General features: G+C 39.4%; 1 protein-coding gene across 1 annotated transcript in view; it reads left to right on the top strand.

Moving 5' to 3' along the window:
- TRIM24 (tripartite motif containing 24) overlaps positions 1-26,271 on the top strand; it is a 72,651-nt gene that overhangs the window by 35,574 nt on the left and 10,806 nt on the right. Inside the window, exons 3-13 of the mRNA XM_064155479.1 lie at positions 6,089-6,236; positions 9,787-9,919; positions 11,180-11,296; positions 12,424-12,538; positions 14,188-14,334; positions 15,343-15,460; positions 20,196-20,461; positions 21,004-21,168; positions 22,709-22,888; positions 23,733-23,868; positions 26,129-26,201. Coding sequence (XP_064011549.1) covers positions 6,089-6,236; positions 9,787-9,919; positions 11,180-11,296; positions 12,424-12,538; positions 14,188-14,334; positions 15,343-15,460; positions 20,196-20,461; positions 21,004-21,168; positions 22,709-22,888; positions 23,733-23,868; positions 26,129-26,201 — 1,598 coding nt within the window. The remainder of the gene's footprint in view (positions 1-6,088; positions 6,237-9,786; positions 9,920-11,179; positions 11,297-12,423; positions 12,539-14,187; positions 14,335-15,342; positions 15,461-20,195; positions 20,462-21,003; positions 21,169-22,708; positions 22,889-23,732; positions 23,869-26,128; positions 26,202-26,271) is intronic.

Here is a 26,271-nt window from a genome sequence, read left to right as displayed (position 1 = left end):
TTTTTTTTTTTTTTTAAATGAAGCTGGTTTTGTTAAAGTATGCCAAGAGTGTGTGTAACTTATTTCTTGGAAATCAATGGTACAGAGTTCTGTTTTGTTTAAATAGATTTATTTTGTTATGATGATGAAGCTTTTCGGACATTCCTTTGTACTTGACATTGAAAGGAAAAACATTCTAGAAAGCTGTGTGTTGTGGAATGGCAAAGTTAACTCCATAATAGTTAAACAGATCAGTGTGCCTTTGGGGGGGTAATATTAAGAGGTTTAAGGATGATACATTCCTTCTAAACAGCCTCTGTTGTTTTGCCTTTTAAAGGAGCAAAGAGAAAATAAAGAAGAATTAGTTGTATGAGGTAGGCAACAGATCAGAGAAATTAAAAGTGGAAAACATACTGACACTTGCAGGAAGTACCTTATCAGAGGTTATTCAAATTCTGTCAAAAACTGTTGCTTAGAGTTTTCTCCTGAGATGGTTAGTTTGGCTTGGATAGCAGGATGTTTATGAAACTATAATTAGAGGCAAGCCATGGGTTCTGTCCAAGTGATACCGTGGCTTAGAACCACTGGTCCACTAGCCTGTGTAAGTGTGTTGTCCAGAAGGACTGATTTATTTCAATTCCAGAGAGACTGCAAAAAAACTCTTTTCAATTAAATTGGTTGTTTTTTTGTTTTAAAACAGTAATACTGCTAAAGCAGATTTTAACACTGAATTAAAACTGTAGGAGTAAGTGGCATGTCATGGAGCCTGGCATTGTGGGGTAAGAAAAATGATGAGAACCCATTAAAATGCCATTCATCTATCTAAAATTAAAATAATCTGAGCTTGATTTAGGCAGTTTATGTAGTACCCTACATATGTATCTGTGCTTTCTAGCCATTACTTCTGAAAACCTTAGGAGCAAAACAAGCATAAAGAAAGCATAGAACTTATAAATTCTTATACGTTCCACAACTCCTTTCCTGGCCCTGGTGTGACAGCTGTTGATGGGACTTTAGAGAGAGAAGGTCATGTTGATCAGGGAGTTACACATAGGCAAGAATGTCTCAAAAGTCTTTGTTAGTTTTCTATGTGCCAAGAGACGGTTATATAACTACTACTGTTGTTGCTTTCTGGATCTAATAGGAGCAACCACTGCATCTAATTCACTCTGGTGACGTTTGGAGCATTAATTTACCAAATATTCCTCTGGATTGCTTTGCTTTCTCTTCTTTTGAAACTTGGAAAACTTTACTTGCTTGATCTCTTTAATACTCAAGGTATTTAATTGAAAGTGGTTAGTTACTACAGTAGCTGAGAAGACAGCTCTGTTACCTCAGCCTTTTCATCTGCTTAAGTAAATATACAAGCTTTTACAACAGAAAAAGAGCTGGACTTACCTGCATCATGCAGAGTAATTTCAGCTTGTGTTACATTTGAATGAAGGGTGAATGAACACTACCCAGGGTTATAAATACCACAAGTAGTAACTGAGTTAAATACAATTACAAGGAAAACTCAGTTAAGAATAAGTATCTGTCTAACCCGAATAAAGGCTTTTAGGTTAACTAGGTAGAGTTTTCTTTGAAATCACAGGACCACTGCTTGTATGAGCCACGAAAATAAGATTGAAACAAGTTCTAGGTTTTGTAAAAGCATAGCAGATATTTGCAGTAATTGTACTTCATGTACTTTAGCTGTATGACTTCCTCTAGTAATTAGGAATTCCAGCAAAATCCAAGCTATAGCTGAAAATGCATGTTTCAAGTAAGAAGTGAGTAGGAGCAAATCTAGTTTCTACCTAGAAGGAATAGCTGTTTTGACAGCAGGAATTGTGATGTCTATGAAAAAAATTAGAAATCTATCACTCTTCCACTTGGTGGCTTTGAAGAATATGAAGTTGGAAAGCATATTTTTGGTACTACAAAGGAGAAATTTCAGTTCATTCAGCAGCACCTGAGTGTTGGTTATTGAACCAACAATCTTCGTCTCATTGCAACCATAGCAGGTCAAATCAGTTAAAAAGCACTGAAGGATATTGGGGGAAAAAAAGGTAGGTGAAGCACTTGGAGTTTAAGAGAAATTAATAACTTCAGAAATCCTGTGAATTTACTTAAAGGCCCAGACGTGTAGCAAGTTTATCTGTGGGAGAAGGAAAGAAATGGACACCGCATCCAATATGGATTATAAGCAGGTGACAACTTTATTGAGCAGTAGCATGCTTTTACAGCAATCAGTTAATGTATTCCATTGTCAGCAGTTACATTGTTTGTAGCTCTAACGGACACACTCGCATGGCACTTCCTACAGCACAGGCAGCTGGCTTCCTTCAAAAACAGGATATGCATCCTCTTCCCTTGTTTACCACCTCGCTCAAGGACAGAGGGTCCTTGGGCAACTTGTCACATCAGTATCTTGCAATCTCTGGAGGCCTCACATCTGCATAGCTCCCTCGATCTGAGTCGGCCTCATTCTGCTGTCCCACCAGCTTCATATAATCCCCATGTCCATTACCCCTTAGCCATTCCTCAACATTTGTCTACCTAAGTTTGCTAAAAATGACCTGGAAAAGCTACTTGTTTGCTTGGATGTTGCTTGGGATTTGTGTAGGCAGTCATTGTGCAGTCATTGAATGTGTTTTCTTTTCTTTTAAATGTGTTTAATTGCCTTAATGCCTGTCACGAAGGGGTATTCTGCTGCCTGCGGCGATTGTGGCGGCGGAGGGGAGAAAGTCATTGGTGCAAGATAATATTCTATAAAAATGTATATTTATTAACTTCAATATTCTGAACTCTCACCACCCCCAACCACAGTATTTAATTTTAAAAGGATCTTACACAGTCATGAAGACATTCTAGGAATAATATCAAACTGTACCTTATTAATAACTAGCAAACAGTTCAAACTATAAACAGAGAGAGGAGTTTCCCCACAGCTTAATGCAGCTTGGGGTCTATATACTATTTACCCAGCACGATGGGCTGAAAGCTCTTTCTGCTGTATGGTAGGAGGCAATAGAAATTACAGAGGCATTAAAGCAGTCACTTAAAATTCTTATTAATTATCAAGAATCACCCTCCGGGGCTGCATCACAGCCTATACCATTGTCCAAACTTCAGGGGACTCTTTGCCCATGGACTTTGAGGCTGGAATCCTCCCAGCTTCAGGGGAAAGGAGAACCTTCCCGGCTTCTGGGGAAAATGACGGTCTCTGACCTTGTTCTCCTGGCAAAGGATGCAATCTCTGACCTTGTCTCCTGGCTTCTTCTGGACACTCTGTCCAGGGACTCTTGGCAGGACCTCAGGTGCAGGAGGAGTACGATGCTGTGCAGTGTCAGCACGGTCTCATGCTGGCTACATAGGCCAATCGCATGCAGACAATCCAGGGTCTGCTTCCTGGTAACTCAGCGGCAGTGGCACGCTTCCCAGGCAATAATAGGGCAGCGGGCATACAATAGGATGCACAGCTGGCTGGGAGACTGAGCTCTCTAGGTAAAGGCAGGCAATACAGGATCTGGTTCTGATAACTCACCACAGTGGCGTGCAAGTGTGCACAGCTGGCTGGGAGACTATGGGAGATCCTGTCTCTGTAATAACAGCAAAGCAAATAGGCATAAGTAGTGCTGGTGAATCTAAGCCTAATAAATGCACAAGTGAGCGAGCAAGGGAGCCTGAGCAAGCAAGTGAGCGTGAGCAGGGGGGCCTGAGCACGTTGTTTACCTGTGTGCCTCTGTTTATCAAATGTGGGCTGAAATTAATGGCCTTTGGCCACTAGAATGACCACTCAGGTTGGCAGTCAGCCAAACCTTACCATAATAGGCAAAAGCCACAGGCCTGGACTTTCCAAATATGGTAAACACACAGGCCTAGCACCCAGCAAGCATGAGCTGGGCGCATGGCTTACACAAACATGTTTACAACCACATTATACAGCCTGGACCCTGGGCAGGCCAGACTTCATGGCACCAGGCCTGTTGTGCCCCTTTTATCCATTCAGGATTACCTTTGGTTTGGGCAGAAAAACATGTCCAGGCAGGGCAAGGCATATACAAGCCTATTTTCAGGCCCACAGGCCCTCCACAACAATACCTGAAAGACTTTTCAGTTGTTGTTTCTTCTTTTGCTTATTTTGTTTTTACTGTTGGTTTTGTTGTTTGAGTTTTTTTTTTTACAGTAGAAAGATAAATATTCAGTCTCTTATTTTCCACTTGTAATTTGCTAAAAGACCTCTGGGCATCTAGAGTCTCGGCATGATCATATCAATCTGGCAACAAGACTTCCTTTTCATTCTGCAGTAGTTCACTGCCCAGTCAGCAGTGCTGCTGTAACTGATCCTTGGGCTACAGTGATCTAATGAATCTGTTTTTTTACACCACAGCCCTGCAGAGCATTGCATAGGCACACCTGAGAAGGAGACAACTGGCAGAGCAGAAGGGAGGGAATTTCTGCCAGATGTAATGTTGAAGTAATGCCTCAGTGATACTTGATTCTTCTAAATATTTTTCAAGAAGCTGTGCTGAGTCCTTAAGAATACTTTTTTTTTCCTACAAAACATCATTGAAATGAGGGGTGAAGAACAAGTAAAAATCTTCAGTTTCCTGATTACCAATCACTTCCTTTCATTGGTTTACTTTCATTTTTTATGATGTTCTGACTTCTAGTCAACTATTCTGGATATGACTAGAATTTTTATTGTTAAGAGAAGTCTGGAAAGAAAGAGAAAAAACCAACAAAACCACAAAAATTAAGATTTTTAAAGTAAAAAATTATTCCTCCTTTTGGTAAAGAAACAGAAAAAGGGGCATAAGCCCTATTTTTTTTCCTGTTGTAGATCACCTTTAATCAAAAACATCTGCTTCAAACTCCAAGAGGGATCAACAACCCTTGTATTATATCATCATTTTTCAGAAGATACTTTCAGAGGCAGCATAATCCAGAAGAACAAGCACAACATTTTGAATCTGGAACTCCTGTGTTCAAATTCCAGTTCTGTCAGTAACTTGCTATGTGGCCTAAGGCTAGTTGTGTGCTAATTTTCCTCTTTTTCTTGGAGGGGAAGCTGGGACATAGTTCCACATATATATTATCTTACTGCTTAGGATATAAATAATTACTTACTCTATATTTATTTTGTGTGGGTGCAGAACTTGGATTTTTTTTCTTTTTTAATTTGGGAATTGACTGTAATTTTTTTTCCTTGTTGCTCTTTCTAGCAAAATTCTATCCTTATGATCTGTAGACATATTGAGGCTCTTTGCATCAGTGCTAAATGTTGATAGAAATGGGTGGTGGTTACCTGAAGTAGTATCTGCATAAACATGTCCACCAAAGAACGAAAAAAACATAGAAAGTATGACTATAGAGGTGTTGTAAAGAAGGACTTAAATAATGTTAAGAACATGTTATCCTTCATGCATAGTTTTCAACCTGTTGTTCAAAGTGTGGATCTGTAGGAAATTTTTTTTCTTGTCTGTTCGTTGACTCCATGCAGAGAGGTTTTGGTCTGCTATCAGATTTGTTTTCCCTAAGTAATATTTTTTTCCCCCAGATTTCTTGAGCATAGTCCAAAGAGCCCAAGGAATTAACAAGCCACAGTTTGAAAATTAGTATGCATTGGTTGCACATTTGTTTGGGGATAGCTTTACTGATTAGCTTAACTGAAACATTGTCTTCAAGTGGTGACAGATTCCTGAGAAGAATCCTGCTGTTCAATAGTGTATGTTCTTCTTGAAACTAAGCAGGTGAACAGAAACAAAGATTAAAGCTTCTCTGTGGACTGAGGGAGGCTTCTAAAATTAGAGCAGTGCTGGTCATGTTGTCTTTAGTAAATATTTCACACGAGCATATTGTATATAGTAAACATTATGTGGCCTCTAAGTGTGCCGTGTTGGGCAGAAAATAATGATTTGATTTTCATGATGATAGATAAATTACAGTAACACTGACGAATGGACCACTTTAAGTCAAGTTCAGTTACTTTTATGTAGTTAATGTAGTGTTCTCATTCCACTGTTTTCAGAAAAGTGTAAAAATGCACTGATTATATATAAATAATAGCCTGTGTGTGTATTTCATATTTATTTTAACAGCTGCCTTTTCTTCCTCATATCAGGTCTGTACAAGCTGTGAAGACAATGCAGAAGCCCATGGGTTTTGTGTGGAATGTGTAGAATGGTTATGCAAGACTTGCATCAGAGCCCACCAGAGAGTTAAATTCACAAAGGATCATACTGTAAGACAGAAAGAGGAAGTATCTCCAGGTAACACACTTGGTTTATACTTTCACAAAGAATATTTGCTGCGTTGCAAGTCTATTAGACCATCACATTTCTTTTTGACGTGATAAATACAAAAAAATGTTTTCCTCAATTCTGTTAAGTCATTGAATTGCAGAATGGCCAGAGTTGGAAGGGACCTTAAAGATCATCTAATTCCAACCCTCCTATCACAGACACAGACACCTCTCACCAGACCAGGTTGCATGGAGCCTTAAACACTTCAAAGGATGAGGTGTCCACAACTTCTTTGGGCAAGCCATTCCAGTGTCTCATTATCCTCATAGCAAAGAACTTCTCCTAATGTCTAATCTGAATCTACCCAGCTCCAGCTATCCTGTAGGCTTCCTTCAGGTACTGGCCAGATGTGAAAGGACAGATTCATTATGATGCAACCCCTTGGTGTATATGAATCCGTAAAATGACGTTATTTTTCTGGTTGGTAATAGATATGCTTTAATAACTTCCTGCCTTGTGGTAAAAAAATCTGCTGAATGCTGTAAACATTTAAATGAATTCTGTGTTTCTTTACCTGCTCACTGTCTAAATGGATCTCTTAAACGATCCAGCTCACAAAAAGGAAAACTTTATTTTAAGCTTTTGATGCTTTAGATAATACCTATTGAAAAGGGAGACTTTGTCATGGCTGGATGACAAAGCACCAAAACAGCTGGAAAATTTTTCTGTCAGATGTTTTGTAGTTTTAAGAAGCCTTGCAGATTGATATTTCATTTATTTTTTTTATCCAAAGTGTTTTTAAAAACATAAATATGCATTATCTTTCACCTGAAAGGATTGAAAATTATTGCCTAGATTTTAGAGATCAAGTGCATTAAAAATGCTACTTTATATGCTTGGCTTCTCTCATTTTTTTTATAGAGATCCACCAAATGATTTACATGAACTGTGTTGTCATACATCGCAGGAAAAGGTGCACTAATAGATTATACTTTTCCAGCACTCTGATAATAAAGCCTGCTGTCTTAGCAGTAAAGCATAACAAAATTCACATTTCAGCTAAGTGTATTTGAAGTTTGAAATGTTTTGCCTTAGAAATTAAAGGGAAATGTGCTATGAATTGGGATATTTTTTCTCAATAGGATGTATTATAATTCCTGGAACACAAACCCTATGAGGAGAGGCTGAGGGAGCTGGGGTGGTTTAGCCTGGAGAAGAGGAGGCTCAGGGGTGACCTCATTGCTGTCTACAGCTACCTGAAGGGAGGCTGTAGCCAGGTGGGGGTTGGTCTCTTCTGCCAGGCAACCAGCAACAGAACAAGGGGACACAGTGTGAAGTTGTGCCAGGGGAGGTCTAGGCTGGATGTTAGGAGAAAGTTCTTTCCAGAGAGAGTGATTTGCCATTGGAATGGGCTGCCCAGGGAGGTGGTGGAGTCACCGTCCCTGGAGGTCTTCAAGAAAAGACTCAATGAGGCACTTAGTGCCATGGTCTAGTTGACTGGCTAGGGCTGGGGGATAGGTTGGACTGGATGATCTTGGAGGTCTCTTCCAACGTGGTTGATTCTGTGATTCATTCTGGAAGAGACCTCAGGAAATCTAGTTCAGCCTCTTCTTTAAATCAGTCAGTTATGAGATCAGATGAAGTTCTTTAAGGCTCTATCCATTTGGGCCTTGAGAACCAACAGTGATGGTTGTGATGTACAGTACAGCCTCTCTGAGAAATGTTGACTGGTTTTGTGGTAAAAAAGGTTGTACTTTTATTAATCAAGAACCTCTTTTGTTTCAGTTCAGGCCAGTTGTGTCTTTTAGTGGCATTGTAGGAAAATGAAACATAACAGGATGTTGACAATCTGACAGTTACTATTAAGTCCATTGGATTTGCATGACTTGTAATTGTAAAAATAATTTTCATAAAGCATTATGTATTATTATCAATGCATGTATAACAATGTGTTTTATTTTATTTCTACCATATCTAGCCCTGTGAATTTTATGGATACTATGGGATTTAATTTCTGTAATCTTTAATGCTCAAAGGGTAGTTTCAATATGAGACTTAGGAGATACACACTATGTTCTATATTCCACTTTCAGATGTGATTAATGATGAGTGAATACTGAGGAGAGGAGAAAAGTCATAGGTAAAAGTGTCAGACATGCTGATCGTGACTTTGTGGCAGGAATGCTCTCTGTTTATTCAAGCCTCCTCAGAGGCTGCTGTGCAGTGAAAATTATTTGAAATCAAAGGATACAGATCTGAAAATAACTTGGTGCAGGCTTTATGAAAACAAGTAAACGAATTGGAAAATAGATATGGAAAAGAGACCTTGCTGTTCTACAGTGAAGGATGTGCTGCAGTGTGAAGTCAGTTTTTGTTATGGGTCATGTAGCCCTCATGAACTCAGAGTCCAACCTAACTTAGAAGAGATTTAAATTAAGTTGTCAACAGATTTCATTTCTATCATGTAGTGGTGTTTCTACTCTCTTTGGTGTTTGCTCACTAGAACCTGAAGTGATATTCTTACTCACTACTGAAAGGACAGTAGTAACATCTGGTTATTATATGCTGCATATCTTACACTTTTGAATATCTGTGATTTGGTATTCTCAAATTGCCTTTCACCAGTTTGAGAAAGAAGACAGAGCAACAAATTAAGTCAGCAATCTCATTTCATTTAAGAAAGGAACTTGCTGATTGTGCAGCATCTTCTGCAACTGCAACAGTATTCACTTCTTGTTTTGTAAATACATTTGTGGGGCCATAATGAGGTATGGTAAAAAATATTCTCCATGCTGTCAATGAGAGAGAGTTTTAGCTCCATACTTGATCAAGAGTGAGACATTACAGTTTAAGTTGTTACTTCCTTGATTAGGTGGCCTGATGCGTACTTGGAGTCATATAATTGTTTAGGTTGGGAGACCTGTAAGATCAATTGAACTGTTAATCTAACACTGCAGTGTCTACTACTAAACCATGATGCTAAGCACCACATCCACACATCTCTTAAATTCCTCTAAGGCTGGTGACTCAACCACTTTCCTGAGCAGCCTGTTCCAGATCTTGACAGTCCGTTCAGTGAAGAAGAAATACTCCCTCATGACTAATCTAAATCTCCTCTGAACGCAACTTGTGACTGTTTCCTCTTTTCCTATCACTAGTTAATTGGGAAAAAAGATAACCTACCCACTTCACTACAGCATCCTTTCAGGTAGTTCTAGAGGGTGATAAGGTCTCTCCCAAATGTCCCTTTCTTAGTACTAAACAACCCCAATTCAGTCTCCTGCAAGGCTTGTGATCTAGGCTGTTCATCAGCTTTATTGCCATTCTTTGGATGTGCTTCAGCACCTCAGGAACAGGGCAACAACAGAACTGTGCAGTCATAAGAACTGTCACCCCCTCCTTCACATCCAGTCAATTGAGGGGCAGACAAGCACAGACTTTCACATAGCTAGGATGAAGTGTGATTCCAGTTTCAGACTTCTAGCATCATGGTCAGGAATATGGTAAAGAAAAACAGGGGAATGGAAATCTTTAATAATTTCATGCGATCAAACTGATGTCTTCCTTTATTCAACAGAGGCAGTTGGTGTGACCAGTCAGCGGCCTGTGTTTTGCCCATACCACAAAAAGGAGCAGTTGAAGTTGTATTGTGAAACCTGTGACAAGCTGACCTGCCGAGACTGCCAGTTACTAGAGCACAAAGAGCACAGGTATCAAAACATAGTATATGCTTTGTGCAGATCACTTCTAGGAAGGTAGCTTCAAGTTGTTTGTAGGTCTAGTTGTGTAAAACACAGTCAGGTAAAGAAAGTGTAAAGTAGCAGTTTCTGCTCAGAAATGAAACTCACAAATAAAGAGAGAAGGTACCCAAAAGGGTGTGGCTGATGAGTGTGCAATACTTTAGAATAAAACCTAGTTCTTCTAGTTCTGAATTCAGTGATGTAAGCAGAAGACCTTTGTTTACTGTCAAGTTATTTCAATAGAATATTTTGCCATGCAGCTCTTCAGAGAGTCCTTAGAAAGCACAGAGGCTATGTTATGCAACTATACAGTTCTGTGTAATTTTTCCTTTTGTCCTTTAAGATGATTATATAACAGAACATTACCAAGCAAATTCAAAACAGAGCAAATGGGCATTTTTTTCTGTGAAGAGCACTATAAAAGGAAGAGTAGCTCTAAAGTTTGGCTATGCTGAACTTTGACAACGCTATTTATGTAACACTGAGATCTTTGGATTGTTGTTATTTGGTCATCTCTTACTAGCCACAGGAGATGAAAAGCAAGATTATATGCAACTACTGAGTACAAGACAATCTTGCTGGCTAATGCATACAATAGTCATCTGGGACAGAAGTACTCTTGAAGTTAGTGTGCTCACTGTAGTTAATGCAGCCACTCAACGAGTTTGCATGCCTGACCAAGAGAATATTGACAGGTGGAGAAGTGTTGGCTGCTTGGAACAGACTAAACCTTGCTCTTGCAGAATTGAAGTCTTTTTCTTCAATTTTTCTCTTCTTAGGCCTTATATTTCTTTCAGAATGTGCCACCTCTTCTCAAAGTGTTTGCGATTTCAGATCCTTGATGTAAAGTGTTGCTGACTTCTGCTGACTCAGTGACTTCCCCCCCTTCAATTTCTGCGTTCTGATCTTGCATGATGTAATAACTTACATACACTTTCCTTTACAAAGCGATGACTACAGCACAACATTAATTTTCCTTTTGCTAAAATCAGTCTATAGTCACACAATATCCCTTTGTACATATGAAAAACATTACTTCTCAAAAAAAAGTTGCTATATATTCAAATAGAAGCAAAACATATCATCATTTGCTGACATCATGACAGTTAAATTTTGTATTTAAGCAGCATCATTCTTCAGTTAAAGATGTCTTTTCTAAACTATTCTGCTTTCTAGCAAGGATATGACAGGTTTTGTATGTGTGCAAGTAATCACTGTTTCCTGCTACAGGTACCAATTTATAGAAGAAGCTTTTCAGAACCAGAAAGTTATCATTGAGACACTAATCACCAAATTAATGGAGAAGACTAAGTACATAAAATATACAGGGAAGCAGATCCAAAACAGGTATGTATCAGGTTTTGAGGTTAAGACTTAGACAGAGGGCAACATTATATACACTGTAATTTCTAGAAATGTTTAAATTAGTGTATTTTGTACCTCTCCTTTTGTCTTTCCAGAAAAAGGAATTCCTAAATCTTCACTCTTGCCATAGTGGCTGTTGCTGTTTAATGTACTTGGTAGTGTTAAATAACTGTTTTGCTGAGCCTGTGGACTTAATTGGGCAGCAATAGCTTAGTTGCAACAAAACAACTTATGCAGTAAAGACTGTAGAAGGGAGTCTTATATTCTTCTCCACCACTGGCACACTTATTTTATTAGCATAGCTCCCTCTTAGAAAGTGAAAGGTTATGACTCATGTTTTCATAATGCTTGTGACACATTTGAAGACTTATGTAATAATTTTATGCCTGGGGCTTTTCACTCAGTACTACAAACCTAGGAGAAAAATAAATCTGCAAAATGTGTGCTGCAGTAGACCTTTATGTCAGCAGAGTTCAAAGGCAGTACCCGGGAAGATTCAACACAGTGCAGGACGCTGAGTGCAACTTGAATTCTTTGTCTCTCTTTGGCTTTCTTTTGAGGGTGGTGGGGATGAAAAAAAAGAAAACCAGCAGCAGGCATCCTTTCCTTGATTACATCTAAGTGGTTTTCTCCCTTGCATATTAGCAGTAGTCTGTTTCAAACTGCAAGATTATGCTTTGCAGTTATGAGGTTGAGCACTAGTGTTGAAATAGCTAAATTAAAACTGTTTTTTTTTTTGAGTGCCATTCTACCTTAGGTGGAAATGAAACAGTTTTGATTGCTATGGACCATTCCAGAAATGTGCCAGACAACGAAAAAGAATTTTAATTACAATGAGCATTTCTTTTTCAGTGGCAAATGTCAGTAATTTTAGAGACTTAATCATCAGAATTTCCTGTCAGTTAATTAATCTGTCATAGAGCCACTGATACTTGCTCTTTCTGTTTCTCCCAGTAATTATCATGGCTACAAGAATGTGGTGTTATATGTATTAATTGCTGCATATGACCAAGAAATATTAATAGTCCCGGCAACAGAGGGGAGATTTTTTTGGTACTGTTTGGGTTTGTGAGCTTAAGAAGATAATTTTCTATACTATCTGCTTACAGAATTCTTGAAGTGAACCAGAATCAAAAGCAGGTGGAACAGCATATTAAAGTTGCCATATTTACATTGATGGTAGAAATAAACAAAAAGGGAAAAGCTCTGCTGCATCAGTTGGAGGTAATTTCATTTCTGTCATAACAAATAAAAACGTCAGTCTTTTTTTTGTGTGTGTGGATTCACATTAAAGTAAAATCTATATCTAGCGTTAGCTACTCTTGCATATCCTTTTGCAGTTCCATAGTGGAATGTGCATAATTCTGTGCATCGTGTTGTCATGGAGGGGCAATCTGCCACCTACGCCCATTGTGATGCAGGAGAGAAATTAATTGATGCAAGAGGGTATTTTATAAAAAAATATATATTTATTAACTTCAATATTTTGAACTCTCACCACCCCCAACCACTGTATTTTAATATTAAAAGGATCTACGCGGTCATGGAGGACATTATGGGAATATCTCAAACAGTAGCTTGTTAATAACTTGCATGCATTCAAACTATTAAACAGAGAGAGGATTTTTCCCCACGACTTAATGCCGCTTGGGGTCAGTATACTGCTTGCCCAGCAAGGGTGGGCTGAAAGATCCTTCTGCTCTATGGCAGGAGGCAATAGAAATTACAGAGGCATTAAAGCATTTACTCACAAGTTTTGATTAATTATCGATCACGCTCTGAGGCTACGTCACAGCCTATACTGGTGTCCAGTCTGCCCATGGACATTGAGACTGGAATCCTCCGGCTTCAGGGGACAGGATAGTCTCTGACCTTGTGCTGCTGACTTTGTAGGCAGGATCTCCAGGTGCAGAGGAAGTGTGATGCCGTGCAGTCTGAGCACAGTTTAACGCTGGCTACTCAGGCCGATCACGTGGGTCTGCTCCTGGGAACTTGTGGCAGTGGCGCACACCAGGCAATAATAATAAGGCAGTGGGCATGCAATAGGGTGCATGACTGCACTGGAGTCTGAGCTCCACATATATACAGGCAGGCTTAAGTGAGCTCTGCAAGTGAGTACGCAGGCAGGCAAGCAATGTGGGGGAGCAAACATGTTGTTTACCTGTGTACCCCCATTTATTAAATGTGGGCTGAAATTAATGGCCCCTTGGCCACTAGAATGACCAGTCAGGTTGGCAGTCAGCCAAGCAATACCATAATAGGCAAAATATGGTAAACACACAGGCCTAGCACCCAGCCAGCATGAGCTGGGCGCATGGCTTACACAAACATGTTTACAACCACATTATACAACCTGGACCCTGGGCAGGCCAGACTTCATTGCACCAGGTCTGTTGTGCCCCTTTTATCCATTCAGGATTACCTTTGGTTTGGGCAGAAAAACATGTTCAGGCAGGACAAGGCATAAACAAGCCTATTTTCGGGCCCACAGGCCCTCCATAACATGTGTGTGAAAAGTCCATCAGAATTTTTCATAAATTCAGCAATCCAATAGCAAAATCAAAAGAGAGAATTGTCTAGAATGGATATCTGGAAAAATATTGCCTCCAATTGTATTTTAAAAAGTGTGTGTGCCCAGAGGCACAAATATATATGAAAGTGTATCATAAGAGGAAATGGGAATCTGCACAGAAAGTCCCAATGTCTTGAATAAATAAATACTGACTTAACTGATAGCTGCAGTCAGAGAGCAAGGGGTGCTTTTTAAAAGAGCTAAGTGAAACTATGTGATTGTTGTCAATTACAAATACAAAGGCTAATGTCTCTTAACTGTAAAATGAACCCTTTGGCTAGAATTAGTTCTCTGCTTGCAGACACTGGCAAAAGAGCATCGCATGAAGCTTCTCCAGCAACAACAGGAGGTGGCTGGTCTCTCTAAACAGCTGGAACATGTAATGAATTTTTCCAAGTGGGCAGTTTCCAGTGGGAGCAGCACAGCACTACTGTACAGTAAGCGCTTGGTAAGGTTACAAAGATATCTCTCTCTCTAATTAGAGACTATACGTGAGGTGGATTCATAGGCTCGTGCTTGACATTAATACTGGGGAATCAGAATTTTTAGTGACATCCTACTAATGAGGGTATTTCTATGTCATTTTTTATGATTTTCTCTGAAATAGACGTACAAAATGTTTCTAATATTTAGCTCTCTGGTGGTGATTCTTTCCCATTACATTACCTTAGGATTCTTGTTTATCTGCAGAAATAGGAACATGAAACACTACAAAAAAGGTATATTGCATCATGGAGCTTCTTTTCAATACTTGTTGCAGGTTTTGAGTTCACAATCAGTTAATATTTATATATCATAAAGTCTGATGTCCAGCATTTTATTGTAAAACCTAATGCATTGCTCTATCAGACATTACCTTCCACTAAGTCTTCAAATTTTGATAAAAATGGAGCTGTGGCTTTTGCTTGTCCGTGCAAACAGATATGAAGTTAAATATTGCAATGCCACAATGGCACTGAAGATTAAAAGGATAGGGTATTTTGACAGAAAAATTAATGGCCTAGCATTGGGTTTGGGGAAAAAAACAAACTAATGAGAAAACCCCAAACAAATAAAAAAACCCAAACTCAATGGTGGTTATGTGATTCCTGCTTGAAAGTATTTCCAGTCATTGAATATGAATGAGTTTATGAAAGGATTATGTGTTTCTATAGGGGAGAGGATTTTTTTTTTCTTTTAGGCTGTAGTTAATTGCTATCTAAAAATAATTTGGGAATAAGGGGAAGATGCAAATAAAGCCTCTTTTATTTGTAACTTGGACAAATTTCTCCTTCACCTCAGTTCTCTAGGGCATTGTTTAGGGCTCTGTTGTCATTTTTGGGATTTGGGATATTTTTGGGGGGTGTGTGTGTGTGTTTGGGTTTTTTTGTTTAGGCTTCTGTAGTTTTTGCTAAGACTTCCTGTGCTGTTTGGATACGCCTCAGATTAAAAGACATTTGGTTTGTTTCTGTCTTAGATTACGTATCGACTACGGTATCTTCTCAGAGCAAGGTGTGATGCCTCACCAGTGACTAACAATACCATCCAATTCCACTGTGATCCTAGCTTCTGGGCTCAAAATATTTTTAATCTAGGTATGGTAAAGTTTTATTTGCTCTTTGGCATCTATTTTGAAATCAGCTTTATTTTTGTGAGGATTAATAGCCTACCCACTATTCATTTCTTGATTTACTTTGTTAGATTTCTTTCCTTACCTGTAGAAGACATTTAAAGTTTGTTGTATTGGAAAAAGTGTTATTTATGAATACTTACAATAAATTATTAACAAACTTACCTTGTTTGAATGGTATGTGTGATAATGAGTAGCAGCTTTCAGTTTCCTGGGCAAAACGTACACTTTCTGCTTTTTGAAATGAGGAAAGCAATCTGTAACTCTACTTCATATCCTAAGAAAGAATTCCAGAAGTCAGTGACATTCTACATCATCTATCTTTTTCTTTTTCAATCCCATCTTCCCACACTGAAACCAATAGCAGCAGCATATGTTCAAAAACCCCTATTCTCTCCCTTATGCTGAACAAGATGCATTAAGAACTGAGATGAAGAGGAGAAGAGAATGTCAAATAAAACCCAAAAGAATGAGGAAGAGAACATCTGCATTTTATGTTACCTGGCTTTGAGATCATCTTTCCTGAAGTTGTGGGATGGAATTCAATAGAGAGCACTTTTTTAACAGATCCAAATGTGCTTCATCTTCATTATCCTAATGGAATTTAATCTAGTCTCCAAATTAGTCTTTATTTTCTTACAAATGTAAGCTGGTAGGATTTCATGGTACTGGTGAATCCCTGAATCTGGAAGCTTCCCAGGTAGTTGCCTTCTGTGATTGCCTGAAAGCCAAAGTTTAACAGAGATAAGCATCCTAGGAATTCATTGGCTTTGTAGGAGGAATTGAAGTTTACAGGGGTTGGGCATTTTTTAAGGATTTTAGCTGCTTTCATGCTTCCTTTCTCTCTCCACTGTTAGCTTTATGGGCATTTTTGGTTTTCTGTCATGTGCAGAATGCTTTGCAAGATACATGTGGGACCTTTTCTGGCTTTCATCAGAAAGGGTAGTCAGCTCCAAAATGTGTGTTTCACTACAGAGTCAGAAAGAAAGTGTTGTGGCAGTGCTATAAGGTGAACAAGCTCTCTTCCTCACACACTGGGACACTGGATGGTAGCAAAGAAATTCTACAAGTTCCTTCTTTGTAAATTACTTTCTTCTAGAAGGGAAATGGAAGTGAATTTCTTGTTTCTAGAAATGAACTATCAAGTTGTGTGGTGAATTGCCTGCTCAACTGAAATGATGCTTTTTAAGACTAAACATTTTCTCATGTTTGGTTTTGGGGCTCTTGTTATTTGTGTATCTATTTAATGAGCTGCTGAAATACGTTCCTTAAATTTAGAAAAGTGGTATAATACATGATTCTATAATAGAAATAGCATTAGCATAGAAGTTCTTGTAACAGTATGTCTGCTTCAAGTAATAAGTAAAACCAGATCATGTCCGTCCATCTACTTTCAGAAATCACAACTTTTAGGCTGTTAGGTTTATAATCAGACATGTTCAACCGCTATACATTAGCTGGATTTAAGAACTACTGAAGGAAAATTAAGAGAGTGTAAGTAAAGAAACACAAATTACTTTGGGAATGAATTGAATCCTAGTCAAACTGCCTGTTGCTGACAATGTGGTAGTTTCTGTACACTAATAGAATAGCTGTTCTATGGATTTCAGAAAAAAAATACATTTAAAGTGTTTTAATACCACAAATTTATAATAAACCATGATTCTAAAAACAATGGAAGGGAAATCACTCTTTGTAGTACCTTTAGATAAGTAGCTATACAGATAGTAAGTCTGGAAAGATTTTTGAAGTTGTAATTAGACTTGTAGATTACAGAACAAAAGTGCAGTAGGGACTGACAGTTGATTGTAGTATAGTCAATACCATTCTTTGTCGTGGTAATTCCTTTTCTAGAGAAAAAAAATAACATAGATCTGTTTTGACTGCAGTAAAATATTTAGTTCAGTCCTATATGGGGAAATGCTGTGTTATTCATTCGCATTTTTCTCTGCTCACTTCATGGGAAATATTGACTAGACCTCTTACAGGCTTAATAAAGATTGTCAGGTAATAGTTTGGTGGGGGGCTTTTAATTTTTTTTTTTTTAGTATATTTTCTAATTTTTAAAAAGGCTTATGTGGTAGAATCATTATTTAACTGTCTGCAACATCAAAATTGCAAGTGGCAGTATGAAAATATTGTTGTTGATGTTAGTTTTTTTGCCCTTCTCTGCACTGCTATACTGCATTTGTTGCCTGACCTAGACTCTGCGTCAATGTCAAGATAAGGGCTTAAAATGGTGCTTCTTGCATAGCTTCTCAGTTCTTGGGATGAAAAAGAGGAATTATGAAATGCAGGAAGTTTCCTCCTTTAGATAACCCACCCTCAAAATGAACCCTGCTAAACTGCACATGATCCACAGAGACTGAAGAATATAAAAAGAGAGGTGGCAGAGGGTGATTTCAGGTTCTGTAACAGGGATTCTCAAACTGTTGTGTGACATACCCAGTTCATGAGGTGACCTCTTCTAGGAAGCAGCCTCAGATTTCTGGAGAGAGAAGGGAGTATGAGATGTCTATCTCCCATTTGTATTAAAATGCTGCTGTGCAAAATTCTACCAATCACTGTAATTTACTAACTCTCAGTCTTAGAACAGAACTTTCCCTACTCTGAAACAAAGAAACTGCCTTTATCTTTTACTGTACAAACAGTGTGCTGTTCCTGTAAATCAAATCAAAGTCTCTTCTAGTTGTAATTCATGCATCTTAGATGAGGTAGCCAGAATTTTACGTGACAGTTTAGTATAATCGCACTGTATATCTCTTCAGATAAAATCTCTCACCCACCATTAATCTCTAAGAGTTGCCTGTCTAGTCAGATTTCTTTCTAAATCAGTGGAGAGAGGGAAAATATCTCCTGGAGATGCCCATCACATCCTAGAACTAGTGTTGTGGAGCAACCAAGGATATCATTTGAGTATTCCATGATGCTGACTCAGGATGCTAAGGATCACAAGACCTTCATTTTTTTATGATAGATTTAAAATATTTTATCAGATGATTGGATCAAGATACTCTTTCCCATTGAAACTTTCCAACTAGAACACCTTCCTAAAACAGGAGCTAAGGGGAAAGACCATTGAAGAAACCAGTAGGCAAAAAGCAGATGCCTGAGGAATATATATTGGCCATGTTGTATTTTGTGGTGCTTTCCAGTTTTCATGTCCAGTTCAAGAGAGGCTGCAGCAAAGGGCTGCAAAGATGATCTGGTGACCAGAATATCTCTCTATGAAGAAAGTCTGAGGGTCTTGGGACTTCTTTTGCCTGGAGAAGAGAAGGCTGAGTGGGATCTTATTATCACTGCTTATAAATACTTAAAACACAGGTGTTGGGAGGATGAGCCACAGTTTTTTCAGTTGTGCCAGATGATAGGACAAGAGGAAACAGGCACAAACTTGAATGTAGGAAGTTGTGTCTAGATGGAAGGGGGAACTTCTTTACTCTGAGGGTGACAGAACACTGGAACAGACTGTACAGAGAGATTGTGCAGTCTCCATCCATGGAGTTGTTCAAGACCTACATGGATGCTGTCCTGTGCAATCTGCTGTAGTAGGACCTTCACTGGCGGGGCAGGGTTGGACTAGATGATCTTTAGAAGTCCCTTCCAATCTGTATCAATCTTTGAGCTCTCTGACTTCACCACAGCTATGAACACATGAGTAAGGAATCAGATACTCATCAACTGACTCTTGCAGATGTTTCCTTCATGGCACAAAGGTTTTCTTAACTCCATTGCATCAGAGGAGGTTTATGTTGGGTGTTTGGAGGAAGTTCTGTACTGAGCAGGTGGTCAGGCACTGGAACAGGCTGCCCAGGGAGGTGGTGGAGTCGCCATCCATGGAAGTGTTTTTGAAAAGTGGATGTGGCACTTGAGGCTACGATCTAGGGATTAAGGATGCTGGGATAAAGGTTGGACTGGATGATCCTGGTAATGCTTTCCAACCATAGCGATTCATAGTGATTAGATGTTGTGCTGAGGGATTTGGTTTAGTCAAGGACTTGTTAGTGTGAAACTAATGATTGGACTCGATGGATCTTGAAGGTCTTTTCCAATCTAAGAAATTCTGTGATCTTGACAATGCTGGTCCGCTGATCTTCATCCAAACCCACGTTCTATCAGGCAGTTGACAGAAAAGTTTGCTACAGAAAGTTTTTGTTCACAAGCAATACAGTGTTGAGTGCTTACACCTTGAAGACAACACAATTCATATGATTTGGCAAGTTTCTAAAGGGCCTTGTATGCAAACTGAATTGGATAGGAAGCCAAAGAGAGTGGGAATCCTATCAAATCCTGAAACAGAGAAAGCACAGATATTGTTGTTGAAAATACAGTCCAGTCTTTCTTATAATGGCGAAGATAACTCATAGTTACCTGCTTGGAGTAGAGGATGGCAGCTCTTCCTGTCAAGAAAACTAAAGACAGATAGCTTCAGAGGTCCATTCCAACCCCTGTCATTCTGTGATTTCTTATAAAGCCCACTTCAAGAGGAGTCTGCAGCACAGCTTGCAGGCTGCAGCACATTTATAGTGTGCTATAAAATGTGACAGTTTTCTTTCAGAGAAACAAACAAAATGGAAGCCTATCATTTGGATTCTTGCTTTACTGTAATAAACAGTGACCATGTGGTATAAAAGGAACTAATCATGAAAGAAAGCCTTCTACTGATTGCAATGTTTTGGTATTAATTTTGTTTAAACTAGGTTCTCTAGTAATTGAAGATAAGGAAACCCCACCGCATATGCCTAAGAGCCCTGTAATGGAAACAAACTCACAGCCAGCAAGCAGCTTACCTTCAAACCAGTTGTCTAAGTTTCCAACACAGATCAGCTTAGCACAGCTTCGCCTCCAGCACATGCAGCAACAGGTCATGGCTCAGAGACAGCAAGCTCAACACAGAGCAGGTCCAGTGGGTTTACCAAATCAAAGAATGCCAGGAGCCATGCAGCAGCCTCCAGCTTCTCATCAGGTAAGTTGTGACTAGTTACAAAGATTCTTGTTTTTCCGTGCCACTAAAGGAAGGTGTAGATGCATGCTTCAGGTAGCTTAATCTCTAACACATGGCTTTGTAAATGTATTAGGGACCATTTTCTTTACTGAGGGTTGATTGGGTGCTTTAAACTTGGCTGACAGAATGCATGGTAGCACTCAGCCCATTTTTATTCATTAAAAAAAGATCATATAGTTTCCACCTGTATATAGTGCTGAGCTGCATATTTTGTATGTTTGTCAAATGATTAAATAACGATTTTTTGTGTGTGTGAAACTGAGGTTCTCCCACATAACTTTCAAAGCTGGAAATACCCTCACTGGTTCTTGTATCTGCATATATTATATTAGAATATTTAAAACCGTGTGTTAAGTGTTTTGTGATCAGTCAGATAAATGATCTGTGAGGTACTATTTGCTTGCATCTAATTTGTGAAGAGTCAGAAGTTTAGAAGGGCCCCTTGGAACATTTAACAGGCATCAGGTAATACACAGACCTCTTGCTTGTTTGTTTTCATGCAGGCACCTCCACGATTGATTCATTTTCAGAATCATAGTCCCAAGACCAATGGTTCAGCTCTTCCTTCACAACAGTTGAGATTTCCCCAAAATCAGAACCTACCAAGGCAAGCAGTAAAGCCCAACCCATTGCAAATGGCACTCTTGGCACAGCAAGCTATAAAACAGGTAGAGTTTCTTCTACTGTTCATTTGCCACATAGAAGTAAAACATCCAGGATGCTTTATATCGTCTTATTTTTATGTTTTATTTCTACAGTTCTTTTTCATTTAGAACAGTGATTGCACTTTATGACAAGATACAGCTTTCTGCCAGGTTTCTTTCATTTTGGCAGCTGTAAGCAGCTGAAGCATTACAGATGTGATCCACTGAGTGTGCTATGTGGGTGTTTCGTTTTCTCATTTGCCATTACTGTGAGTTCTGACCATTTATGCAAAACTTAACATGGTCATGGTCTGCACATTACAAGCAGTGAATAGAAGAACAGAATATCCCACTCTAGTTTGATGTTACTGACTTGACTGGGAACCAGATAAAACCTTGACTTAAAAGCCCTTATTGTCACCGTTCTCCAGAGTATGCCAAATCTGAATGTGTACAGGTGAGAGAAAAGAAAGACCACAACTTTAGGACTTCTGCTAAGTAAGACTGGTCAATATCTAGCTAATCACTGGTTGAGACCTGGGGCAGAAGCAAACACATTGTGTGTTGTATGGATGTTCAGGAAGGCAAATCTTTATTAAAAGGCATATTAACATTGAATTTTTAGGAGGTGTGTGGAAGAAAAGAGAAAATAATGTCACAAGAGGCAAACAGGGAAGAATCAAATTCACCTAGCCTTTGACCTGGTTCATGTTTGCAGTGCTTATGATGTCAGAGAACTAATTCCAATTGAATTGGAGAAAACTGTACAATATTTAAGAAAAGCTGTAGTAACAAATCTAAGCCACTTCTGTTTTGTGCCCCTGAAAAGAAGATTGTCCTGTTGGCAAGCCTGTCAAGTGTTTTCATTACCTGGTAATGTCTTTCTGAAACAAGAAACCAGTAAATAGAATGACTGACTAAAGAATCGGCCAGAGTAAAATTTCATCTATAGTTGCCCTGAAATTCCACTGAAGTCAGTGAAAACTGCGTATGTCTAAATGCGAAAGAAATGTAGTCTGATTTGGCTGTGCAGTTCATATGATGGTTTTAAAAACCTGTATGTGGGTCGAGATCCAGTCAGCATTTCAAGTTCTTTCTTAATCACTTTAGTTTAAGGGGAGCACCACATCAAATTCTCGATGGCATGCACGTGGCACTATAGCTGTTTACTTAATGAAGCAGTGGGGCCATTGTGCATTCAGCCTATTATCTGTAGTGCTTTCATTTCACTGAAACTCTTACATAGCTTCCACAATAGTGTCAATGCAGCATGAAGTATTAATAGATACTTAACATGGAGATAGAGATTTGAATTTAAGAATCAACATCTATTTCTTCCATTCGTAGTTTTCAACTACTTGTCATCTTCCCCTGTCTTGTAAGATTGGTAATGGAAATGAGATAACTTTAGAGTAAATTGGGGTGTCATGTTTGAATTCAGCTTCTTGAACTAAGCTGCTTGTTTAGCTACTGAATCAGAATCCTTGAATATAATCAGTAGATGTGTTCTTTTGGAAGGGGAGAAAACAGATCTGAATTATGGATTATCTTCTTTTCTGTTAAGTGGCAAATTAGTAGTGGACAAACTTCAGCTGCCCTTTCAACTGCAAGCAGCACAACATCTACTCCATCCAGCCCAACAGTCACTAGTGCTGTAGGATGTGATGGGAAGACATCTGGTCCACCTGTGATAGATTTGAGTTCTCCAACGGGTAGCTCTTACAATCTACCATCTCTCCCTGATGTAAGTGTAACATAAGAGCAGTGTTTTATGGATTCTGTTTTGAAGCAAGTCTTAATGTTTGTGTTAAATGGAAACTTTTAAGACTGAAATTCTTGCTTTGTTTGTCCAAACGAGACAAATTCAGGAAACAACAATTCAGGATTGCCTACATGTTGGTGACATTATTCAGAGCTGTTCTGGGAGAGAGCTGTTAGGACAACTAAGAAAAATAACATTGCAGTTGTAATTGGACTTGTTTATTTCTGCATATTGTTCTCCTATCACCCATAATGATCTCTAGGGAATACACCACTCGTGGCCAGCCAACAACTGGATTTAACTCCATTCACTAACACTCTTTGGTTCCTACCCAGAACCTGTGTGGGACAGATGGAACTGAGTGTTCTTTTAGGTGCTTCAGGTCCTGTGTAAACACCAATAGATTAATGGACAGATTGTGTATTGTTTACTATCTTTTTTTTTTTTGAGTGTATTACATGAGCCTGTCAAAAACAGGTATGAAGAGAAAAAATTCAGCCCATACTTCTATGAGTGAAAGCTACATATTTGATGTAAGCTCTCTTTGTAGCTGCTGAAGTTAAAACTGGCACTTAAGAGAGTCATCAGATCTTAAGCAGATTTGGGCATTTCTTTTGAAGAAAGCAAAATGACCTCTTTCAAAATAACTGACTTGCTCTTCAGATGACTGAAGTTTGGTGAAGTGCATTTTGGTCTTCACCTTCAAAATACCAGCATGACAGAGGCATGGGTTGTGGTTTTATTTTTGTTTTGGGGGGAGTTTTAATATGTATATTCTCTTCCCACTCCTACACTAGCAGCTTCCCTTGTCTTCCCCTTCTTCTAGATTGATTGTTCAGGAAGCATTACACTGGATAATGTTGTAAGAAAGGATGGCATTGCAGAGCAGAATCTGTCAAAGCTCCCTTCAAATAGAACTGTGCAGTCACCAAATTCATCAGTACCATCGCCAGGCCTCTCAGGTAACTGGAATGTGGTGTAGTTTCCTCTTTAAATGGTGTAATGGTAAAAGATCATGTAGCAATGTTAACACTGCTATCAGAATTAGTTACTTATGTTTTATATAAAAGATGAGAAATATGAAGACAGAAGGCAAAGTTGTAGAAACTCTGGTAGGAGGTAAAGCTGAGACAATATTTTTGTGTTGTGAAAACGAAGTGGCCAGGTCTGTAAAAAATGGAGGGAAAAACACAGTGGATTTTAGCAAACTGCAGAGAAATCTGTGGAGAAATTTCACTCTAAGGGTTATACCAGATGAAATTGTAGAAGCTGTGGTAAGTGTCATGGAGGGGAAATTAATTAATGCGAGATGATATTTTTCCAAAATGAATATTGTTTATTAATTTTGCTATTCAGAACTCTCAGCATCCCCAACCCTTAATTTTAATAATATTTCAGTTCTTACACGGTCATGGAAACATTCTATGGATAATATCTAGAGCAAGTAATAACCAGCAAAATACATGAACAATGACTGAACTGGAAGAGAAGATTCCTGCGGTCAAATGCCACTTGTGGTCAATATGCCCTTGCCCAGTAGATGGGCTCTAGGAGCTCTTTCTGCTCATGGCAGAAGGCAATGGAGAATTACAAAGAGGCATTTAAGCATTTACTCACAAATTATTATTACCTGACTCGCGGGCAGCTAGCCACAGCCCAGGCAGTGCCCAAGTGCTTTCAGGAAACTCTTTCTTGTTGGGTGTTGAGACTTGAATCTTCCTGGCTTCTGGGGAAAGAGGCAGACAATCTCTGACCTTGTCTCCTGGCTTCTTCTGATATGTGTCTGTTAAGTCCATGACTTCTGAGCAGGACTTTCAGGTGTAGAGGCAGGATGTCTTTCAGTCTCAGCATGATGCCACGCTGACCACACAGGCCAATTGTGTGCAAGCGTCCAGGGTCTGCTCCTGGTAACTTGTGGCAGTGGAGTTTACCAAGCAAACAGTAAGGCAGTAGGCAATTGCAGCAGGCAATGGCAGAGAAGCACGGCTGAGCACAGCAGAGAAGCACGGCAAAGAGCAGGGAAGCAAAAGCAGGGGAGCAAAGCACATTGTTTCCCTGCATATCTCCTTTTATCAATGTAGGCTGAGATTCATTGCCCTTTGGACACAGAATAGCACATCAGGATGGCAGTTAGCCGAACCTTACCATATTAGGCAAAGCCACAGGCTCACTTTTCCCTAATTTGGGAAAGGCACAGGCCTTGCACTGGGCAGGCACAAGCTCAGTGTGTGTACCTTACCACAGGACCTTGGGCAGGCCAGACTCAGTGGCTACAGGTCCTTTTGTGTCCGTTTCCCACACTTGCCTCTCTGGTGGAGCAGAAAAACATGCCTAGGCAAGGCAGGACATGTACAAGCCTATGAGGCCTACCACAACAGTAAGAGACAAGTATTTGAGAAAGCAAAGGAGGAGGATGTAAAAGGAGACAGTGGCTATGAATTATCACTTGGAAAGTTCAATTTGGATATCAGAAAATCTTTTCACTGGAAGGGTAGTGCAGCACCGATACAGATTGACCAGAGAAGTTACTGTTATGGGCAGCTAAAAGTGGTGGACTTGAAGGACCTGGGAATCTCCTGTCACCGTGCCTCGTGGCAAACAGCAGCTGCTCCTTACTCTCATTTCCCAATGTGGGCTGTGGTGGGACTAAATGGACATGAATTCCCAGTAAGCACATGTGCAGTGTTTGTGCACTCACTATAGCATTCATGTGCTTGGGCAGATAAAAGCTGAGACAGGTGGACAATGCCTTCACAGGCAGCACAAGCATCCCGCTCTGGTTTCTCAGGACCAATGCTTAGTGAAAATGTTCTTTGTGAGTCTTTTGACTGTCTGGTCCCCAGACCTTTGCGCTCTCTCAAATCATGAGATCTCTTCCTATTCACCAGCTTATCTAGCTTAAATTTTTGTACTAGATCTTCTGAGATATCTGCTGGGAGCTAATAAAGTTTGACAAAACAAACTTCAGTAGGTAAAAACTGGGGTCAGGCATGCAAGGGTGTTGACCCTGTCAATCTGCTTACATGCATTAGGCCCCTTTCCAGTCATCCTCTTCCCTCTCTTTTATCCTATGTTTCCTCTCATTAATTTGTATTAAATGAGGTATGAGTTAAATAAATGACACTGCAAGAGAAATTTTCCCCAAAACCTGTGCACTTCTGTGTCATGTCTTAGACTTGGCACAAGCCTGTATGTTGTTCCAATCTGAATCTTCTATCCTAGGAGGAGTCAGTGTGACAAACATACACCCTCCAATTCGTTCACCCAGTGCCTCCAGTGTTGGGAGCAGAGAGAGGTAAGGAAAGAGTGGGAGAGAAGAAAATGTAACTTCCACCTCTACAGAACATGCCTTAATCTCTACTCTC

This window comes from Pogoniulus pusillus, chromosome 15 (assembly GCF_015220805.1).
Source record: "Pogoniulus pusillus isolate bPogPus1 chromosome 15, bPogPus1.pri, whole genome shotgun sequence".
NCBI classification, from domain to species: Eukaryota; Metazoa; Chordata; class Aves; order Piciformes; family Lybiidae; genus Pogoniulus; species Pogoniulus pusillus.
This window is presented reverse-complemented; position numbering and strand designations above follow the sequence as displayed.